Source organism: Papilio machaon, chromosome 23, assembly GCF_912999745.1.
Source record: "Papilio machaon chromosome 23, ilPapMach1.1, whole genome shotgun sequence".
Lineage (NCBI taxonomy): Eukaryota > Metazoa > Arthropoda > Insecta > Lepidoptera > Papilionidae > Papilio > Papilio machaon.
Window position 1 is genome coordinate 3,256,844 of NC_060008.1, and position 23,149 is coordinate 3,279,992.

The window sequence follows — 23,149 nt, forward strand, 5'->3', positions numbered from 1 at the left end:
TTTAAATGACAATAGAACATAACTAAAGACTAAATATTTACCTCTTCCCCGTGCATCCATCTAACTTCCGGTTCGGGCTCTCCACCGTATTTAATATCGAAGGAAATTACTTGTCCCTTCTTGATGATCATACTCTGAAGACCCTCTCCAACGATATATGGCTTAACTGGAATAAATAATTTTATTTTACAAATATACGAATGATTCTATGTTCAATAACCCGAGTGAATTAATTTCAAATACTAAAGACTGAAAATTGGAATACCTTAAAATTAAAGTACTCACCAAATCTGCACTTAGCAACAATAGGCTTAGTGCTGTCACTAGGTTCACCGGGACCTGCCTTGTTGATGGCTCGGACTCTGAACTCATAAGTGCATCCCTCTTTAAGTCCGTCTTGAGTTGCTTCTAGGCAATCGCCATCCACTTCCTTGCCCTTTACCCAGTCTTTGCCGAATTTCTCCTAAAAATGGGTGATTTTTTTAAATCTCCGTATTTAATCTCATATTAAAAAAAAAACACGAGAATAGACATACTTTATACTCGATGACATAGCCAGTGATTGGCGCTCCACCATCGTTGTCGGGCTTTTGCCATTTAAGATCAGCGTGGTCTTTGTCCCAATCCTTCAGTTCTACTCCCTTAGGCTTCGATGGCTCATCTATAAAAATATTGAAAATAAGAAAGCGATGATAAGATTCAAGTTTAAAACAAATATCAAAACACATGGTAAATAATAGACGAGCAATCTCCAAGATACTTGTAGTTTACTTACCCCATGGATCCTTAGCAAGAACAGGCTTGCCAAAGAGTCCAGGTTCACTAGATCCAATCTTATTGACGGCACGAATTCTGAATTTGTATGTTTTCTTTGCGACAAGATCTTCGACCTTATATTTAGTAGGTTGTCCGTGTGCCACTTCGGCAACGTTGTCCCAGCCAGCTTTTAGCGACATATCCTATAAAAATTAAAAATAGATAAATAAACAAGTTTTCGGATAGTCCTAGCTTATAAATATAAGATTATCTTGATTTTTACCTGTCGTTCAATAACATATTTGACGATTGGTGATCCACCATCATCCTGTGGGACTTTCCATGCAACGACACATGAAGTCTGGAACACTTCCGAGACCTCAACGTCTTGTGGTGGCGTTGGCGCGCTCTGCATGATAATGGTAACATCCTTGGAATCTTCTCCCTGAGCGTTGGATAGTTTGATTTGGTATCCACCAGATCCTTCTCTAGTTGGCTTTTTGAGTTTGAAAAGAATTTTCTCTTGTTCCACAACTACCTCGACTTCTTTAGCCGGTAGAGCTTTACCATCCTTGAATAGTTTAGCCTCAATTGGAGTTTGACGTGTGCCTGAAACTATACAGGACAATTTTTATTACAAATGTTTAACTTAAAAATATTTATCCCTAGCATTATCTCTTAAGAATGGTATACAATCTTACTTTTGTACGGCACTTCAATAACGAAGGGATGTCCTGCGGGTCCATTAAATTCATCTGGGCATTCGATAGATGGCTTCGATTCACCCTTCTTAACTGTAAGCTTACACGAAGATGTCAGTTTTCCAGATTCGCACAGGATTTCACCGTCATCTTCCATCTCTAGCTTATTGAAGATAAGTTGATGTTTTCCACCACCCAGGTTCTTAATTTCGATCCTATTGAGATTAGGTTTATTTGAATTTGAAAGATGTACATTTCGAAACATATCGAATTACTTTTTAACCGGCTTAAAAAAGGAGGAGATTCCCAATTCGTATGTATGTTTTTTAAATTATACAATTATTTAAAAAAAAAGAGCGGGATCAGAAAAATAGGAGACTTGTTGTCGGAGGCCAAGGTCCACTTCGGGTCATTGCGTCACCCTAGTTAGTTTAGTTATATTTCGTTTACGGCTTAAACATCGGCATATAGATAGTTTCAATCGTACCTCTCATCCGGTACAATGGGTGTACCGTTGAAGGACCAAACAGCCTCGGCAGTCTGGTCCTGCAATTCCACCTCCAGCACCACCTTGTCTCTTTCAACTGCTTCGGTATCCTTCAACTTCTTGTTGAAGCGATTCGAGTCTGCAATACGATTTGTAAAAGATTAATAATAGTCAAATAAAATGACAGTTAAAGTATAAAATAGAAAAAATCTTACATTTGACGATCAATTCGCATGCTGTCTCATCAGCATTACTGACGCATTTAAAGTTACCAGCATCAGTGACCTTTGCGTCCTTGATAACCACTTTACGTTTACGACCCTCCTTGACTATTGAGATACGCTTGTCAGCCTTCAGTGGCTGGTCGTTCTTGAACCTGAAAAATATTTTTGATAAGTTAGCAAAGTTTTTGCAACTTTAGTACTTAATGTAGTAAATATTTGACTAACCATTTAACATCACCCATGGCATCGTCAAGTTCACAAAGCAGGGTGATGGTATCTTTTTCAATAGCCTGTTGCGACTTAAGTACCTTGGTGAACTTGTAAGGATATTCTGTAATATAAATATTGTATTGATTTAAACATAGGTAGAAATATGAAAGTCACTTAAAAAGTAATATCAAGTTCCGTGAACCTACCGATAATCTTAACTTCACATTCAGTCTTGTCTGGTTGTTTTTCAATTTTGCACATGTATTTACCAGCATCCTCTAATTTTGCTGCCTTTATAACTAATCTGCATACACCTGATAGATCTTTAGATGTCTGGAATTCATCACTGTCTTCCAATTTCTTTTCACCTTTCCACCAAGATACGATAGCCAGGCTGTTGGACACCGCACATTCCAGAACAACTTCATGCTTTGTGTATCCAGTAAGTGTTTTCTTCAAATGTTTAGTAAAGCTGTATGTTGGGTCTGGTTCGTCCACTTGCAAGAAGGCGGTGCTTGTCACGCCACCAATTTCAATTGTGATCTTGCCCGTATCTTCCACTTTGGGATTCATGATGATCAACTTGTATGAGTCGCCTTCATTTGTCATCTTATACTTAGATCCTGGGAAAAGTTCCTTTAAAACAAATAGGCAATTAATATAAAAGTTTAGATGTGTAGAAACTTTTAATTGCTATTGTTTAAATGTTGATGATACTTACATCCTTACGGAAGAACCACTTAGGCTTAGCATTTGGTTTAGTGAAAATGGCTTCAAAGGTCACCTTCTTATCTTTACCCTCCTTTGCGGATTGATCTACAAGGGGCTTCAAGAAAGATTCAGGTTTCTGAAAGCAATGCCCGTGACCAATTAATGAAACTATATAAACTATAAATATAAACGTATCGGTGTGTGCGATAAACAAATGTGCTTTTCAGACCAAAAGCTGCTTGTGCTGACGATAAAATACCCCAATTTTTAACCTCAACGATAATTCAAACGCATGACATTCAGTGAAATCATTGTGAGGTACCGAGGCGTTAGATACATCAGCCATTCGTCATCATGATCACCCCTCAATTCAAAACCCATGCTTCTGTACAAAAATTGAAACTTCCTCATTGTGACGTGCTAAGATTGATTTGAAATGCTATATAATGTTGAATTATAAACCAAAAACGATGAAAATGTTGATTCAGAAATAAAATTTGCCATAATTCCATCGTTTTTGGCATCTTATATTTAAATTCTTATACATTCATATACTATCTGTGCATCATTGTGACCTGTGCGCTGTGCTACTACTGAAAATATAGTCGTTCGTGCGCTGAAAAAATATTTGCAGTACTGACTTATAGAATAAGTTTTGGTAAAATTTTGTGCTATTTATACAAGGGAACAAGTGTAAATTCCTCCAGAAATATTTCTAGATAAAGCGGAAAATATGCCTCTATTTGAGTAATAAACAGTAATATTCACAAAGAGCTTCAGCCTACTGGAATATTAAATAAAAAAAGCGTAACTACTTGTACTATTACTAGTATATTTTATTTGAAACAAATTTTGATTAAATACGTCTCATATCTGTTTGATATACTGTATGTGCTTTTTAAAATTTTAATCTTTGTTCCTAACTTCGTAAGGATATGAATTTTTTTCATTAATACTTCATCGCTATAATGACATTAATTTAGCTAGGAGTAGGCATTTTCCACTTTTTCTAGACAAAACGTTGACGTGTTTCGTGAAATGTTTTTCTGTGCGACAATAATTTGCATACAACACGAAATGCACTGTGTCGTCTTAGACGAAGAAACGCTCGTTGCAAACCTCCTTTCTTTTGCACTTTTGCAGTACCGGCCAATCCGGAATCAGTTCTGCCAGAGATGTCCGTCTACTATGCGATTTCTATAAAATTTCCATAACTCTTAGTAACTTTTTTCCCCACTACAATTTATAGACAACTTGTGTTGGTATTTATTAGTGATTAATTTACACTAAAATTACTATCCTAATTTTAGTAGCAAAACCCATTAAAGACTTCACTCATTTTAGTCTCACTAATTTCTTACTAAATCAGATTTTAATAATCTATTTCAACTAATACAAATGTAACTATCATCTACAAAATGTATTAATAGTTCAATTATAAATTAGCACAGCAGTAAATTATAAAAAATTCCAAAATCTGGCAATCACCGGATGCACCGGAAGAAATTAATAATGATTGAACACGTTCTATGCCACTACGACTTTTTTCATATAAAAATTAACTCGCCAGGCGAGTCGGTGGCAGTGAACGTGTTAAAATGAGGACAGAAATAATATTTGAAAAATAAAATGACGTGACAGAAGCTCCTCAATCCGACGTCACAGATAAACCTGTAAACAAAACGGACAACAACGCAAGAGACAAAAAATATTATACCAAATTCATTCCACTTACATTCCCTTAAAATGAAGTTAAAAAGTAAAGTGAAATGAGGTGGTGATACAAAAACTGTGCATATTATTTAAAAAATCATTATTTAGCCATTTTTATTTAAATCGCTCTAAATTGACTCCATTTACACGTTATTTATCGATATCAAGATATCGATGCAAAGATTTTTGGCAAAGCCTTGTTTACAAAGGTTACTTCGTAAATAAAGTCAACTTTAGAGGACAAATTTAGTTCAATTGTTATTTATCGTTTTATTTATTATCATTCCATGTTTTAAAATAGATCTTTTACCCTTTTAGAATATTATTCAAAAGTAAAATTATTATTATTACTGCAATTTACAAAATATTACATATACAAATTACTTGTCTCATTAATTTTAAAAGAGTACAAGTCTTGTATCGTTTTTATTTCTTCATTTTATCGAACCTTTGATTTCACAGCCTCCAACAATGCGGGCCAATCGGGTATTATTTCGGGAAGAGACATACGTCTCCTTATTTGATAAATGCCCTAGAATTTATAATAAATCATGATGACGCACTCTTTATATTTCCTACTTAAAAATTGAAAATATGACACCAAGCCATTTCGTCAGTAAAAGCTATGTATGTAGTGTGTATAGATTTCAGCTTTGTACAACAAGTACTACTAATTTAAAATGTACACTAAAAGTTAATAACAGAAGAGAGAATACTAACATTGAAGTGATATATTACTTTTTTAAACAACCATCCAGCCATTTTTGATGAGTTATCCAAGAAATCACTATTGTGCCAAAATATTGTTTTGACTAATCTGACATCGACGTTGTCACAAAAACGTATTTGTGTCATTTCAAAAGATTTAAAAGTGCAACCAAAGAGGTTTCAATAATTATAAAAATAGGTTAAGGTATAAAAGTTGTAAGTTTGAAAGTTGTAATGCGGAATGAATGATGATGTTTTGTTTCGAGGACCTTAACCCAGGACCAGTTTGAAGAGTTTCTGCGTCTATCCGCTGGGAATCTATATATCTCAAGTCCTTCTGAGACAACCACAATGTAGCCGTCGTCTTCGAAGTAACCAGTTTCTAATCCCTAAGGATCAATTTTGTAACATGATTCGATTTTTACTTCATAAAATTTATTCGACATTTCGTATGTTCTAAATCCAGGAATAAAGAATCTTCAGTCCAGAACTGACAATTAACTGTATTCAGTTCATTACATAAACTTTTATGACTGACCATAGAAATAATAAATTCGCCATTATTTGCATTCTTACATCATAACAAATCGGCCGTTAAATTATTTTAATTACTTAACTGAGAATTTGCACTGTAGAAACATGTGCAAGTCATTGAAATCAGGCACTGGATAGGTTACACCCAAGACCTAATTCGAAGGCTAATTGAAGTTCGAAATTGAATTATAAATATTAGATTTTAATTAGCAGAGTTTAAATGTTTCAGTTTTAGTTTAACTTTCTATTTATAATCAATTTTAATAAGATCAAGCAGATGTTTTTCTCCTTAATATTTTAAAAGATTTCGGAAAATGAAAAAAAGATCTGCCAGATCTTGATTTTTAATGTTTATTTAAGAATTTATATCACCACCTTTGCTTTACGATTTTACCATCATTGATGATTCCTTTGGTTTTCTTAAAATTAAGATATCCATGTAATACTAGAAGACTTACCTTTTCAACTTTCTTTAGAGGTGGAATTGGTTTTTCAACTTCTTTGAGGTCGCCCCAATCGGGTTCTTCATTCTTTTCACCCCATTTTTGGTATTTTCGCTTTTTGAGTAAAGCTCTGAAGTCCATACCACTGGCATCTATTAATAGATTTAATCATTAAAACTCATTAATGAGATTGTAATAACGTTTTCACAACAATATAACCAAATATGTAACAGTGTTGAGTATTTTGCGTGTTTCTAATTGTAACTTCGAAGGTTTCATTACAAGACATTGAACATATTAGTTTTGATAAAAGGTTGAAACTGTTGTTTAGTAAGAAGCTTAGAATAAAACTAACGTACCGGATACATATAGTTGCATTTCAGCAGAGTCCTCGCCGTGGATGTTGCTGACAACAACTTTGTATTTACCCTCATCGTTGGGCTTTACTTTTCTCATGCACAGTGTGATGCGACCCGTGTCTCCTTCTGTAATGTACTTGAAACGCCCTCCCTCGATAATTTCTGTCACTCCCTTGTAGAACTTAAACGTCGGCGGCGGTGTACCCTCCACCAGTATGGAGAGGTAACCAACTTGATCTGTTCCCAGAAAAAATAATAACTGTAATGTACAGTTCTTTGAATAGGAATTTTATTAGTTAATATGCAATTACTTCAAACAGTATTTACGACGCGAAATGATAAATTCAGAATAAAGATTAAAAGTTTACAAGTATTTGTTATAAAATAAAGAATATCAGTTGTCGACTAAATCATAGAAGTAGCGATGAAAAACATGGTTAATTTTGCAACGAAGCAACATCGGACATATAATTTTATTCTTGAATGTGCTATTTGGAGTACCTAATAGCAGCCATCGTTATCTGAATTTATCATAGTAAGACGTGACATCTTTATCTCTACCACATTTATTTTTTGCTTTCACAAGATTATGAGGGTACGTTTACGTTTCTGGCTGCCTTATCTATAGCAATAACGAAGACATTATTTCACAAATTGTTGTTTAAATGAGTTCATATATATTTCCTCTACTTTGATGTTCTTTTTACAGATGCGGTTTATCTCATTTTCTTTTAAATTGTGTTATTTTATCACAACCGAGATTTCAGGTGTAGGAATTTTTCTAACGTCATTTGGCACCGCCTCAAAAAATGAGCAATAGACCGTATCATTTTAATATGTTGACAAAAGGTAGATGTAGGATAATTAGTTTTTTGTTAGAAATAGTAATCTATAATTTATCATGTCGGAGGAATTTGTGCAATAATGATTAATATGAATCTTACCCTCGACAGCGGAGTTACTCTCTGGAGCATCAACGATGACCGGTGGGCCTTCATTGCCAGTGGGTCTCAGTGGCGTTGAAGGTTTATTAATGAGACCTTCCAAGTCTTGTACTGATGGTCTTCTCGAGTCGCCCGATTTTCGTCGCTACACAATTAATTCAGTATTAAAATGTGTCCTACGATTCTTACTTTACAGTGTTAATCACAGTTAAAAAGACATTAAAATGTGTAATGATATTTGTTGATAAATTGTCCAGACATATATTAATTAGGTATTTACTGAATAACATTTGGGTTATTCCTCCAAATCTCAAAAATTTTAAATAGGACATCCGCAAAACATTTAACAGACATGAGCATATTAAAAGTCATTAAATCTTCAATTGTACAAGCTGTAAGATTAAATTTAGATTGAAAAATAGCCCTGTAACTAAATACAAGGGACATAAGTAACGTTATGACAGATGCAGTGCGTCATGAACGCTCGCCAAATGACCTGACAATGAAGATCTGGACTTCCTGATATATATGGCGCAAGTGCTAACGCTGCGCTTAGCGATAAATACGATTGTAATTCATTATATCCGTACACTTTTTAAACGTTACATAAAATCTTACAATTAAGACAGAAATATATATATTTAAAATTGAACCCAAACATGTTAAAATTTCGATGATAAAGATTTGCAACAAAGTTTATTAATGAAAAAATTAAAATTTAAAACTTTAATAACTTTTAATAAACTTACGTCAATTTGTAAAACTTGAATCAAAAGAGTACTTACCACATCAAGCGTTTGTTCTACACTAAGTGTAGTGATTGAAAGCTTTTTCACTATAGTTGTCATGGTTTTAACAAATTAAGTTAAAGATGCCACAAAACGAACGGAAAAATATAAATAATCGGAGTTCATTAAATCACAGACACTTATCACAGTTAAATAATTAAAAATACCGTTTGCGAAATTGGAAACTTTTGTAACGAACATTTCGTGTTCCATTCCCGTCCAAGATTTATTTCGTTCATGTCCACTTAATAATTTTCAACTATAAATGCTTATTAAGGTAATTTAAGTGTTACACCCTATTTGCGATTTTTTTATAAAAAAAAATTATAAACTTTGAAGAAGTTTCGATTAGGGACAGTTCGATCAGTATCGTTGTGTAAAAATGGGCGCGAATGTCAAAAGACTGAGGTGAGCGTCGCGGACAGATAGTCCGGAGTGCGCCGGACGCGGGGGGAGCGGACATCTATTTATGCTCAACACAAATCAACGGACCAATTCAATTAATTATCAGATTAAGGTGAGCGATCCGTTCGGTGTGTACTTGAATGTCGGTATTAATATGTGCAAAACGCTGTCGCCACTCGATGTCTGATCTGTTGTTGACGACTTCTTGATTGTGTGATCTTTCGTTTTTCTTGACATTGACATATTCCAAATAAATTAATGTTTATTGAACTTTCCGTTTCGTAGTTTTACTGACCTTCTTTATTTTAAATCCTTACTAATATTATAAATGCGAAAGTAACTCTGTCTGTCTGTCTCGCTTTCACGCCAAAACTACTGAACCGATTTAAATTAAATTTGGTACACAGATAGACTAGAGCCTGAGGAAGGACATAGGCTACATTTTTAGGCAGAAAAAGGGGTTGTAAGGGGTTCAATGTGGGGATGAAAATTTGTATGGAAGTATCGCCTACTATCGTCTACTAACCTACATTAGGCACGGTCCTGGCACACCTCTCTCTATGTCTACATCCATACATCAACGCATAGCACGTCGGTTAAGTAAAATAATAAGCCTTAAAAATGCTAAACGAAAACATTATTTCACGCGGACGAAGCCGCGGGCACAAGTATCATGAAATAAATGCAATAAATAGCTGTAATAATCTCGATATTGTTAATGAATATACGAGTACTTTGTACATAATTTTTACATTTAAATTACTATTGAATGGTAATTCAAAACAAATTAAAAAACTACGGTATGTCTGCCAATAGTAATTAGTTTATTCATTAACGATAATTCTTTTAGATTTCTCATAATGCAAATGTTATAAAGAAAACTCTTTGATTTGAAATGCTTAAGTTATTGCTAAATGTACAGCCATATAGAGTTTGTTACTATCTCGTATTGATCGTGAATTATTCTGACCATGAGAGCGGCGTTAGACATGCCAAGTGTTTTTTGGATATGGTCGTATCGGCTGCTATACTTTGGTCAGCTGTCGTCCCACGCTAGCTCCATACAGTATATTCTCGTCCCTCATCCATAAATGTGTCTATCAATCACTCTTCCCAAACAATCTATTTGTGGGGCGTGCCTTGTTTTTAATAATAACATGTTTAATTCTGTTGTTGTCATTGAAATATTTGTGTCTAAATTTGTCAGCGTAGCGATCTTGTATTTATATCGACCTTAAATTGTATTGATTTGTTGGCTAACGTTGCATGAATCAACAGTCGACATATTACACTATAAAAATGGTTGTTGTTTTTGTACTCGAAATCTAATATTTACTAAAACCCAATAGATAAATTGTCCGACTAAACGTTGAAATATAGACCATAATAAGATTCGTTAAATTATTTTTACGAATGCGTTATTTTGCAATATTGATGTAGGAACTATAAGAAATGCACTTTGGCCTACTAAATGATTTCACATAAAATCCGCAGATCACATATAGGTGAAGATAATATTCAAAAGTGACAAGTGAGTTTTGAAAAGATTAATATCTTTTTAACAATGCGATGTACTGAACATAACTCAGTCAAGATGCCAAATAGCGATTGTAAAGGATGCATTTTGAGTTCACCTTGAATCCGCTCTTGGCCTACCTTTACAGCTGTATCTATAATAATTATTATCAATCATCAGAATAGTCTGACCGTACTTCTGGCTGAGAAGACGACAGGAACTTAAAATAAATGTCAAAAAAGTTACTAGTAAGTCTAGTTTTTCTTAAATTTTTATGTTCGACTATATTTCGAATTATTTTCAAAACATTCATTGAAGTTGGAATTTTGTTTTCGCGAAGGGTTTCCATCCAAAAATAACGTTTTGCGGCATCTTGGGTGTTAGTATTTAAAATACAATAAATTAATAATATTTGGACGATCTATATTACAGTTGTTATGTTAATAGGATCATGCTATAATTATAAGTACGGATGCATACGGAGTTCTAGTTATGTGATTTATTACATTAAAAGCAGAACAGTTATTTATTGCGTGGATTAAGCAACTTAATTTTAACGGACTGTAAAGTTTACTATCATTTGCTCCGTTATTATGCACTTTTTTCACAATATTTAAAGTGTCATAACATAAAAGGTAGGTTCAATAGCTAATATTTACAATATGTCGACCAACAAATCGAAAAATTAATTCAAAACAATCTCTTATGTCATGGTAGCTCTAGTATTGTGTTGTGGTTAAATTTTTAACGACGTCAGGAGTTAGAATGACAAGGTGTTAGTCGCTCTAGATTGTATGTACTTCTTATCTATTATACACGTAAAATGAAGATAGTGAGAACGAATATTATTCAATTGGACATCGAGTGACATATATTTAAACCAATTATTTCGGGTTTTGCTCACCTTTCTATAATTGGTATCTTTTAAAATCGGCTTTAACATAAAAAAATACAAAATTAATCACTTTTGAAAAAAAAAACTATGTTAGCCACGTATCTAAAAGTTTTTTTTCTATGACATATAATTTCTAAACATATATCTTTCACACATTTTGTACCTCGTCCGATAGTTCACCCGGCCTGCCGCGTTTCTTTTTTGGGGAAAAAAATAATTATTTTAGTAAGGCATTCTCTGTTAATTTTGTGCGCTTAAACTAAGATGTGCTCTGTACAAATGTGTATTTATGTCGTGTTAAATGTGAATCAAATTGTTGCCGCCATGTTTATGAAAATTGTCCCTATTAGTTGAAATGGTTTTAATGTAATCATGAAATTATATCATTTGTTGTCAAAAATGTTTGTCCAGTGATAAATTATTGGTGATTTTTTTATTTTATTTAACTTCAATTTGTAAGTTTTAAGATTAATTTTTAATAGATGCAGCATTCTAATATTATTTCACTACATTAGCGGAAAGTTAATAAATACTAAATCTGTCGTTATTGGAAATTCGAAACGAAAACAGAAGCTGTTTTAGTAAATAAACTAAAAAAGCAATGTTCAAAAGAGAGCCGTGTAATGTCCGGGATCTCTTATATGTAAGAAGTTGTATTAACTTGCATTAGCGATCTTGGTATTATAGAGAATACCGCTGGTCTGCAAAGCGGCTTGTGAAGACGACGATCAGGGGTTTATTGAAAAACAGTATAAAAAGAACAAACTAGAAGAAATGTATCATACTATAGAAAAGAATCAAGATGTATCTAAGATAGGAAAGATCAACGAGAAAGAACAAGATAATGGAAATTAATTGTTCTTTAAAATTGTCATTATTGTTTTTCATTCGTGAGAAGTTAAGAATTCAATTGTAAAGTTGTGTATTGAGTTGTGCATAACGACATAACAATAAAGAGTCCGTAGAGATATACAACATGGGTGAAATTGAAGTATAGAAAAATAAAAATTAAACAAAATGCTTTGCAAAAGCGAGCAGCGTCCACCTAAAACTGATTAGACCCAAACGATCTCACCTTTTTCTCGTCTAAAACTTCTCCAGGACGTAATTTCGTGACCTGTTGTTAAAAAATATTGATAATAACCCCCTAAGACGTGGTTGTGCCTACCTAATTCTCTGATGCCGAACCTGAGTGACCTGCCTAAACTAACACCTCAGAATCATTATTTGGTGCTCGACCTCAACAGCTAGTGCATGAGTTATTACGTTACGGGTTGCGTAATCTTCTTGTTAATTTTTGTTAGCTTTCTCCCATACAAGTTGCGCTGTAGTTAATGTCTGCAATAGATCCTGCATAGAAATACATGTTCAACCTATGTGGCCGTTATTGTGTGCATTCGTGCTTACAAGCTGTGCAGTTTATTTTGTGCTCTGAACCTCAAAAGTGTGTGCAATTTAGCATTGTGCTTTGTACGAGTAAAAGTATTGTAACTAGAAGATAAAATGGATAGTCACATACATAGGATATATTTATTAAAGTTTCAAATTGTATGAAATAATTACGTGTGTGTGAAATCTGTCTAAAATATGTGATTATCCAAATTTACCAAGACATGAGTTGTTTTTAACCGCGTCAGATGCATTAAAATTTCGTTGACAATTATAGTTAAATCCTCATCACGGCGTTATTTTTAACGTATAGCATTCACGTAATATTCTTAGCAATTTTGCTTTTACCTTCTTGTCTTCGATCACCTCACCAGGTCTTAGTTTTCTATTCTCCTGTGGATTATGTTTTGTACGATCTTAATATCTACAGAAACGCTGTCTATCGTTGTATCAGTGTATATTGTGAAACTCGTGAATGCTAAGATCTAAAAGCGGGGAGTGTAGGACACTACTATTTTAAAATCCGTATAAATCAACTAACCTTTTCGACACTAATCAAGCGAACGAAGTTTAACTCAAAGCTGTGTCGTGGAAATTGCTGATTATTGGCGTAATTCAAAGGAAATAACCAAAGGTGTCTAAGGTTACGGGTTCGGCTTGAGAGAGTAGGATACTACACTACAAAAGGGGCTCAAAATTGTTTTGCTTAGTACAAAAATCAAAATTAATTACGATTTTATACAAATTACAAAGATTAACTTGAATAAAAAATGAATTTGAAATGGCGGTATGCTTTTGACTTTTGTACAAAACAATAAACCGTACTATTCTAAATTGTATGTCATAATTAAGAATAGCTACTTATTCATACCTTTAGAAAAGTGACGATGTACATTTTTAAGGTAGCTAAAGATTTAATTTTGTAAAAAGGGAAATTAAAATGTTTCATTAAACACAATTTACTGAAAAATATAATGCATACCTCGTCGCTGATGATGAGAGAAGGACGTCTTCCCATTTCCTCCGGGGGAGGAATGAGCGAGCCACGTCTTCCGGGTGGAGCGGGTGACAGGGAGGGTTTCCTGGGCATTTCCGGTTTTGGTGATTTTTCGCGTACCACTTCAATTTTAGGTGCGGCTGGCTTCTCTTCAGGCTCCTTAATTTTAGGAGCAGCTGGTGCTGGTGGTTCTTCAGGAGCTTTGACTTCTGCGATTTTCGGTTTATCTGCCGGCTATTAATAAAAAAACAGACATTGTGTTGATTATACAATTTGCAAGAATGTCCTATTTTATTTATAAGGTTTTTTATCACACCTTATCCTTTTCGGGCTTCTCCCTGGTTGTGGGAGTAGGTGAAATCTTTTCGTATTTCTCAAGTTCTGGCCTTTCATAGTCTGGGATTTCTGGCAAATCTTCTGCCTTCTTCTTTAACGTTGTAGCTTTAGCCTTTTTGACTTCTGCCTCTACCTTTTCTTCCTTCGCTGCCACTTTCTGTAAGTAAAATAATAAGCGTTCTGCAAAAATCTTTTTGTACTATAATGCGGCAAACTAGCACGCGGCTATCTGCATTCGCCGAAATAGCAAAGCGAACGATGCCCATAGATGTCCGCAATTGCAGATGTCTACCTATAATCAACGGAGGAGGGGACGCACAGAAAGAGGATATTTCCCCTTCCTATGCGTTCCCTCCTTAGCAAAATCAACTCTTCTATACTTATAAGATTAGGGGGAAGGGAACGAGGACTAAAATTAGGCTTCCGGCACACACTCATCAGCATAAACGATATTGCACCGGTCAACCCGACCCATTAGTGCACCCAACAAATATTGTCGTTCTTTATTGATCTACCACTGTTAAATACCTGTTACCCATGGGAACTACCAAATCCGCTCTTGAAAATGAGGGGAAGGAATGTTGTCACTTTAATTTAAATTCTTTATTGAAACAACAAAGTGGCTTAAAATTTACTAAATATAAATATATAATGTAACAATTAACTTACCACCAATCCTATGAAAATCGTGAGAAATAATACAAACATTTTAAACTAGTGAAAGATGTTAGAAGCAAAAGCTAAGGCAGGAAATTTAAAAAACAACATTTATTTAAAGAGTAAAATAGATGCAGGTATTGCTGACATAATAACATATATGTTAATAGTTAGTTTCATACTTACGTATCCTTTTAATTCATACAATTGAATTAAATCATAGAATTAAACAAAGTTAAACCTACAATATATAATTTAAATAAGTTATACTATCTACTTGTGTTATCTAAATACGTGTGCTGTTCTAAATACCAATTGTGCAGATATAAAATCTGTGCAATTTAAACTTTGTGCAAATTTTGGTGCTTTGGTGCAATTTGTAAAATGTTGTGAATTTCTTTTTAGTTTTGTTGCTAATACTACTTTGAGGCCAATCTACCTCATCAGACGGAGTGCTGCTAGGTGGTGTTTCTAATGTCGGCTTGCTCTGTTCCTTGTCTTCAGCCTATAGAAGATACGATATGAATGACCATACAATTGTTTAGGTATCAATAATGTTAAATTATTTTTATTCTGCTAAAAGTATTTAGAGTTATGAGAGTTTAATGTGTATTATACTGAGTAAGGTCGATGTGAGTATAGTGTAATAGTATAAGAGTTGGTGTGAAAGTTTAAAACGTTTTGAGTGATGTAGTCAGCGCGCAATCATAATAGGTAGCCTAATAGCACAGAGAAAAAGTAGTCAAAATTACATCTTACAAAGACGGTGAAATAGAACGTATAAATTGTTTGTCTTCTGCTAACTATTTTTACAACAGTGTCTATTTTTACAAACTTAGAAAAAGATAAATCCTATTCTGATTGGGTGCTGATTATACATTTTATAAAGTAGGTTTGTGTGTACCTGAGGAGATTTAGCCCTTCTCCATGGTACAGTGTCACGTATGTCGAGTAGTGTTGGCTTGAATTTGTCTTCCAATTCTGGCGTTTGTTCTGCCTGGTATTTGAATTAGTATTAGCTGTATTGTAAAGTGTAAATATTTTTTACGTGTAAAAGTATTGTGCATGTGTACCTGTGGTATTTCGGGAATAACGTTCCATGAAAAAGATACTGCGTTATGCTTTGTGTCATCGTCAGGTGTGATAAATATTGGAACCTAATGACGAAATAAGTAAAGATAAAGATTTTTTTAAACTTGGTTTTTAAAATTATTAGAGTTGTATTTTAATAATTATCAATTGTTTACCTCCTTGTTTGTCTGTTTCCTCCAAGGGTAAGACGGTTCTGTTGGTTTATTTGGTATTTTATCTTTGTTAATATCAGCGACCTGACAAGTTTTAACAATTTTTAATTATTCGTAAAGACATAAAAGAGTATTTTATAGCAACTTAAAAATGTTGTGTACCTCAACTTTTTCACTGGTCTCTGAATTTGGAATTGATTCTTTGCGCTCAGGTGTTTCTGTTTTCTAAACAAAATTTATACGTCTTTTTAGTATGTTGACGCCTAATATTCGAATTTAAACGTTAAATCTTTAGTAAAAGATAAGTAATTTAAAAAAAGTAATGACTACCTCTTTTGTGGTACTTGATCGGCGCCATGGGTATGTATCCTTTTCGTTATTTATGTATTCATGGTTTTTATTAGTAATTGGTATATCTACACCATTTTCATTGTCTAAAGGACCGGATGAAATGTCTGTAGGTTTACGCGATGTTGGCTCTATCGCATCCTGTATGAAACGATTATTTTTAAAAGTTACAACAAAAAGTATTTTAAGAAAGTTGACTATTAATCTTTTTAATATTTAAAATAGAGATATTTTAGATAATTAAACTGTTAATTAGAATACTAAAACATGAATTAATTAACTTTTATACTTCTTTCTTAAAGTTACGACGTCTCATCGCCATGGGTAATAAGTTTCTATTGAATCAGTTTTATCTGTTTTATTGTGCGTATCTGGTTTTTTGTCAATTGTATCCTATACTAATAGTTTACTATTTAAATAAAATATTGAACGATCAATCATGAATGTAGTTTCACAAGTATACCTCATCGTGTTTAGAAGTACGCCGTGTAGTGGGTGTAGGTTCTTCTGGTGTTTTGTGTAATGTTCTTTTTGTTTGTGTTGTGTTTGTTTCTGTTTCTGTGTCATCCTCACCGTCCTGTTTGAAGCATATTTATTTAGTAAATGTACTGCAGTCTATATTGTACATTTTGTAAGTGAATTACCTCTCCTTTACTTGATCGTCGCCAGGGGAAGGACGATTTTCTTGGTTGGTCTAAGCTAACACTGCGTTTTGGTGTTGATTTATCATTTGTTTCCTAACAAAAGGTAATTAGTGTTAGTGTGATGGGGCAATGGTGTTTTATATGTGTGTAATTGTATATGTTCGTATACCTCTGTGTTTTGTTTTGGTTTTCGCCATGGGAATGGTGTTTCTGTTTTGTGTTCTGTGTGTTCGTCAGGTTTTTCTTCTGGCTTGCCTTTAGTAGTGTCGTCCTATTTTTCAAAAATAAGGATCTTTTATACCTCTTTTGACGAATATGTTTATAGTAAGATTTAATATTATTGACAAGATTGTTATTTACAGGACACGCAAATATATACAGATATAACATCACAATTATAAATTTGTTCGTGTATTTACATAACTTATTCACAGTTTTTTCTTTCAGGTTTCTTATGCATGCTCAAAATCTAATAAGCGATCTTACCTTTAATTTTATTTGCTCTAATTCATTTACTTCAGATTCTCTTACGGCGGTCTAAAAGCATAAAGCAGGAAAAATATATTCACGCTCTGTAATTTTACTGTCAATAGTGGAACCAAAAGCATCAAACAAAACGGCAGCTAAACTAATAAAAATAAATTTAAAAAATCTCTAAATTCAAGTTATGTACTACATAAAAATTTTAAAGTAAGCGAAAACGGTTTATTTTCACGAATAAAATCTTAAAATTAAGTTAGCACTAATGTTTCAATAAGTTCTAAGTGTAAAAAACTTGGATTTGGCTAAAGGGTATGCGCGATGCTCGCAAGCGAAATTTGCTAAACAGGTTTTAAAAAACCTAATTCAAACTATAGCTTTACTATAGTTTTTTTTTTGCCTATAGTATTATAGTGCACTAGGCACAATAAAATGCGACCTTAGTATCGTGACACAATTTCTGGTTTCTGGAAATTTATTCCATATTTTAGATTATAGACTAAAAAGTAGACATAAGAAAAGCGTAAGTTTGAAATAGCAATATTGCGTCTTCTCAAGTCTCATGTTTTTGTGCCCGTGTAGTATTTATTATCGTTAATAAAAAAAAATATTCTATTAATTACCTTGAGCGATCCCTTTCGTACAGTGGATACTTGTTGCTGTTCAGATATTGAAGAAATCGATGACTTTCTACTTTCAGCCGTTTCTTTTGTAAGCTGTTATAAAAGTGTATTTTATTTATCTCATTGCAAATGAAATAAGTAAGACATGAAGAATGTGCCTTCTTGTTACATAGGACTCAAATTACTAGGAGTATTTACAACATCTTTTAATAATTATTAAAAAAATCTCAATTTTTTTTCTTCTAATTAATGACTTTAAATTAATTTAATTTCCACTTCAATTGCTACATTTGTACTCATACTCTTGTATTTTGTATGATGCAATAGAAAGGGAAGTCATTGGCTCCTTAAATACAGGTGAACCTAGTTACAGAGCCAAGGCGATACTGATGCTGTAATATTTTAAGTATGCATTAAAGAATCTTTATTATTTATTATTATTAAATTTACATTATCTGTATTTTATCCCTTTTTAATCTAAACTAGTACTTTTATCGTATCACAGGAATCATATTTAGCTAAAATCTTTTTAACCAAGTTTTTGTAAAACTTACCTTAAGTGCTTTGTTTTCAATGATTGAACTTCTACGGCTTTCGGTTTTGATTTCTTCTTTCATCTATTAAACACAGTTAATATTTAATGGAAATTTTAATTTCGATTTTCTTTTGTTTTTAGCTTTTTACAATAACAAAAGATTACTAATATTATTTAAAACTAGCTTTTACCCGCGACTCCGTCCGCGCGGAATAAAAAAAATGCACACAAGATAAAAAAGTTCATATGTCCGTCTCCTAGTTCTAAGCTACCTCCCATCAATTTTCAGCTAAATCAGTTCGACCGATCTTGAGTTATAAATAGTGTAACTAACACGACTTTCTTTTATATATATAGATGTATTTACCTCTGATTGCATCGAAGTTCTTCTGCTTTCAGTCTAAAAAAAAACCGAAAAATAATTATAATTAAGTTATTGAATCATGGTTGAAGAAAAAACATAATCGTGCCGTTCAAAAAATTTTTAGGAACAATTCGTATGAATTTGTTAATCACTTTGGAATTGAACAAAATGGAGTCAAATAATACATTGTTGTACCGTTAAAAGTTTTATGATTATTTACATTGGCATCATTGCTTTATTGGTTTGTCAAGAAAATCCATTTTCACAGGACAACCGAAATGGAATCGAGCATAGGGTTCAAACATCTTTAAATAAGATAAGTACATTGGTAAGTACTATAATTTTGATGTATAAATTTCTTAAATACCCATATTTAAAGATGTTTTGTATGTAGGGACACACTAAGTGAATGTCTTTCTTTGCTTTCTACCTTTACTTCGAGATATTGTGCTTGATGTTGTGCCTGAGCTACCATTGTCACCTGTTTTAATATGTTTTTTTATTTAAAATTTATTTTAATTTTAATTATCATATTTATCTAATTTTATTTTATATTAATTTAAATTTAAATTAAATTTTTGATCCCACAGTCAAATTATTTTATATAATTTTGTGGGACATAGTTCTATTTTAGGTTATCATTGTATTGTAAATAAATAAATAAATAAATAAATAAATAAATAAACTTAAGAAATAATCTTACAAGTATAATAAGTTAAATTTGTAGTTCAAAAACTCACCGTTTTTTGTTCTTTTTCTTTCTTCTCCTTGACTGTAGGCGTGGGAGAAATCTTTTCGTATTTCTCCAATACCGGTCGCTCGTAGTCGTCAACAAAGTCAAGCTCATACTGGAAAATTAATAAAACCATTAATTGGTTGAACATAGACCATTCCACCATCATTAGTTATCCAAGCTGGAAAGATGGAGTTTTTTTTTAATATGATAAGGCTTTGTAGAGAAAATAATAGATAAAAGACATATACGTACCACATCTGCGAAAAAAAGACAATAGAAAAGAGCATGCGACTTGACTTGCGACGACCAAAACATTGTAAGCCCACAGATTTTAAAGAAAAAACGAAATAACATTTGAGGCAATCGACATTACGAATATGTTGTGTAAGCTAAGAATGTGTGTGCAGTGTGTGAACATTTAGAAAAAGAAAAGTGTATTCAAGTGTTTGTAGTGCGTGTACAGTAGTATTTTAAACATACAAAGTATGTACAAAAGATTGAAGTTTGTAGATACAAGTACAGAAGAAATTGACATTATATTTTCATACTCAAAGTACTAAGTAGTGTTTACCCCATCGTGTATTTCCTGTTCACTATGTGTTGCTTGTTTAGGTTTGTCTGTAGTTTTCTTAACGGTTTTCTTAAGTTTTGGTATTTCGAATTTGCCTCCTTGAATTGCCAAAGGCTCCTAAATAATCAAAATAAGTTTAATATCGGATGTCTACATTATTCAAAGCGTAATTGATTATAATTAATGCAGGTTCTACCGAGTTAGATTGGTGGTGCAGTGTTCAAAATGTGATATTAGAAGACATGCGTAAAGAGATTCGTTAGTGTACTTCTTTAAGTATCTCAACCATATTAAAATCTTTTAATTTCTATACTCCTTGTAAATACGCTCTTAGGGACAGAAATTTGATTTAATATTCTACCTCTTTGTCATCTTTGACTCCTTTCTTGACAACAGCTGGCTTTTTAACTTTTAGTGCTGCCGCTTCAGTTCCCTCCTAAATTAATTAAATCGTTATTTTATGATACTTTTCGAATGAATAACTTGAGATTGGTTGAGATAATTAAAAATTGAAAAAGAGGCAGTACCGTTGGCTCTTTCTTAGCTGGTGTCTTGTGCGTAAGAGATGCATCCTCCGGAGCAGTGGTGCTTGTCTTAGTGCGAGGCTTGGTGAGACTAACAGACTCCTCTGTGTCTTCACCCTGACCCCGAAATTATATACAGAAATGTTAGATAGTGCTGCAGTGTCGTACAAAGTAATATTGAAAGGAGAAGTGCTTAAACCATCCGACAAGGAAAAGATAGGTTGAATAAAGTATTAAGTAAGAATAGAACAAACAGAAAAATAGTGTTTTGAAGAATAATTAAAAATATTTTTAAGACTGTACAAATTATTATCCATAAGTGCTTTAACGTTGCAAGTTGTGAAACTAGGGCGGTGGATTTTAGCTAAATTGTGATTTTTATAGCCCACGAACATTTACGATTGTGCTATTGTGCATGTGTGTGTACTATTTGTACCCATAAATTCTTTATACATGAATACCTTTGTAATAACACTGACTCTCCTTAAAATATCTGACGGTGAAACAACTTGAGATTTATAAATCTCAGTCTGTGGATAGCCGTATAATTTTATTAAGTAAGAATTCAAATTAAATTAGAAAATGAAGGCAAAAAAATTAACTTTTACAATTTAATAATAACTCTATTTTTGAAAGTAAATAAGCTTTAGATATATTTTTATTTTGATTAAATCCTACCTTTTTGTCCTTGTCTTTAACAGATGGTTTCTTAAATGTTTTTTCCTCAATGATTTCTGGCTTTTTGACGTTCAATTTCGCCTCAGCCTCGTCCTCCTATATTATATAGAGTGTATTCGTTATTAAATGTAATCATTGAAAGACCAAAGATAGTGTGTCTGTTTACCCACCGTGGGAGTGATTTCTGCTGGTGTTTTGTGTGTTAATGAGACATCTTCTGGCGCTGGTTTTGACGGAGCTTTCGGTTTACTCAACTGAACCTCCTCATCGACATCCATTGGCTAAAGAAAGAGCGTGTATAAATTTGTATGATTGTCAATATGATCAATTTAAGGTAGGTAGTATATGTTTAATCCTATTCGTACCTCTGGCTTGTCTTTAGCAGAAGGGCGCCTAGATGTAAATGACTCAGAAGGTACTTCTTCGTCTGGTTTCTTTTCGTCCTATTCATTAAAATTTAAAGTGTGAATTTATTTGTTTCTTTAAAGTTTAATTGTATGTGATTATGTATAATTATGTTAGTATACCTTCTTCTTTTTCTGTATTGGTGTCGGTGTGATTTTCTCGTATTTTTCAAGTACTGGCCTTTCATAATCATCGACAAATTCTTCTTCCACAACCTTTAAAATGTTGAATAGACATTTAGAACATTTCTAGAAGTTCTAAGCTATTACATTTTAATTTAGTGGTACTGCATAATATTACATACATTATAATATTACGTTAGGATCAGCAGAATATGAATATACATAATACAAACCCATATAGCACAAAGATACCGTATTAATTCCTAAAATTAGTCTTAAGCTGCGATGCAACGCGATAATAGAAGAACAGTCTTTGGAGCATAGTAAAACATACAGCTTTATACATGCAAGCCAGAGAAAAATAAGTATTTACGTAGGAAGAAAATGCATTATAGAAATAGACAATATTCGCGAAATAAATTCTGTTTTCAAAAGTCATTGAAGCGGAGACTGATTAAATTTTAGCCCTGTTGTTACCCTGATGCTACCACACCACAATTTTAAGTGTTAAATGTTAAGTATTTATGTGTAAGTTTATAATTGTAAGTGTTCCTATGTTATGTGTAAAATGTTGTTTGAATGTGTACCTCCTTTTCTTTGAGTGACGGTCGTTTTTTAGTACCCGGTTCAACTTTTTTTACCGTTTTTTTCTTTGGTTTTTCTTCTGGTTTCTGTTCATCGTCCTAAATCATAAGTTTTCAGTTGTTATATTACTTTTCCGATTTATTATATTTAGTGTAATGTAATAATTATGTTTACCTTATCTTTAGGTACAGAACGTTTACGGAGTGTTGGCATTTGTGGTTCTTCTTCGTTATCTTTGGGTTTAATTTTACCTTTCATAACATCCACCTCGTCCTAAAGACAATTATAAATTTTTATCTCATTAGGCCTGTATTTTCATATACATTCATAGTACATTCAAAGAACATTTTTTCTAGGTTTTTTGTTTCCTACAAATTTTTACCTGTACGTCTTTAGAACCACGTTTGACTTTTTTTGTACGTCTAACTTTCTCGTTTTCTTCTAATTCCGATTTTTCGTCATCGTCAACAATCATTTCATCCTATAAAGTTATGTCCATTGAAAGTTATTTTAACAA

The 23,149-nt window shown here is 33.0% G+C and overlaps 1 protein-coding gene across 16 annotated transcripts in view; it reads right to left on the minus strand.

Annotated features, from left to right (window-relative positions):
- LOC106708969 (twitchin) overlaps positions 1-23,149 on the minus strand; it is a 90,821-nt gene that overhangs the window by 50,299 nt on the left and 17,373 nt on the right. For 5 of the 16 annotated variants that reach the window (XM_045683737.1, XM_045683727.1, XM_045683726.1 and 2 more), the window contains 43 exons: positions 23,015-23,113; positions 22,807-22,905; positions 22,635-22,730; positions 22,048-22,140; positions 21,886-21,963; positions 21,691-21,801; positions 21,521-21,616; positions 20,846-20,959; positions 20,680-20,754; positions 20,319-20,435; positions 19,752-19,859; positions 19,442-19,492; positions 19,015-19,047; positions 18,667-18,729; positions 18,113-18,205; positions 17,496-17,546; positions 17,179-17,280; positions 17,010-17,102; positions 16,829-16,942; positions 16,348-16,506; positions 16,180-16,242; positions 16,021-16,101; positions 15,847-15,930; positions 15,678-15,770; positions 15,213-15,278; positions 14,097-14,273; positions 13,766-14,014; positions 12,470-12,511; positions 11,558-11,590; positions 7,791-7,935; positions 6,847-7,083; positions 6,503-6,639; positions 3,100-3,225; positions 2,585-3,014; positions 2,394-2,499; positions 2,160-2,320; positions 1,945-2,083; positions 1,458-1,672; positions 1,040-1,371; positions 776-959; positions 537-661; positions 286-463; positions 42-166 (listed from right to left, as the gene is read on the minus strand). In XM_045683737.1, the coding sequence (XP_045539693.1) occupies positions 42-166; positions 286-463; positions 537-661; positions 776-959; positions 1,040-1,371; positions 1,458-1,672; positions 1,945-2,083; positions 2,160-2,320; positions 2,394-2,499; positions 2,585-3,014; positions 3,100-3,225; positions 6,503-6,639; positions 6,847-7,083; positions 7,791-7,935; positions 11,558-11,590; positions 12,470-12,511; positions 13,766-14,014; positions 14,097-14,273; positions 15,213-15,278; positions 15,678-15,770; positions 15,847-15,930; positions 16,021-16,101; positions 16,180-16,242; positions 16,348-16,506; positions 16,829-16,942; positions 17,010-17,102; positions 17,179-17,280; positions 17,496-17,546; positions 18,113-18,205; positions 18,667-18,729; positions 19,015-19,047; positions 19,442-19,492; positions 19,752-19,859; positions 20,319-20,435; positions 20,680-20,754; positions 20,846-20,959; positions 21,521-21,616; positions 21,691-21,801; positions 21,886-21,963; positions 22,048-22,140; positions 22,635-22,730; positions 22,807-22,905; positions 23,015-23,113 (5,373 nt within the window). The remainder of the gene's footprint in view (positions 1-41; positions 167-285; positions 464-536; positions 662-775; positions 960-1,039; positions 1,372-1,457; positions 1,673-1,944; positions 2,084-2,159; positions 2,321-2,393; positions 2,500-2,584; positions 3,015-3,099; positions 3,226-6,502; positions 6,640-6,846; positions 7,084-7,790; positions 7,936-11,557; positions 11,591-12,469; positions 12,512-13,765; positions 14,015-14,096; positions 14,274-15,212; positions 15,279-15,677; positions 15,771-15,846; positions 15,931-16,020; positions 16,102-16,179; positions 16,243-16,347; positions 16,507-16,828; positions 16,943-17,009; positions 17,103-17,178; positions 17,281-17,495; positions 17,547-18,112; positions 18,206-18,666; positions 18,730-19,014; positions 19,048-19,441; positions 19,493-19,751; positions 19,860-20,318; positions 20,436-20,679; positions 20,755-20,845; positions 20,960-21,520; positions 21,617-21,690; positions 21,802-21,885; positions 21,964-22,047; positions 22,141-22,634; positions 22,731-22,806; positions 22,906-23,014; positions 23,114-23,149) is intronic. The other 11 variants (XM_045683735.1, XM_045683734.1, XM_045683732.1 and 8 more) reach the window with 8 other exon arrangements.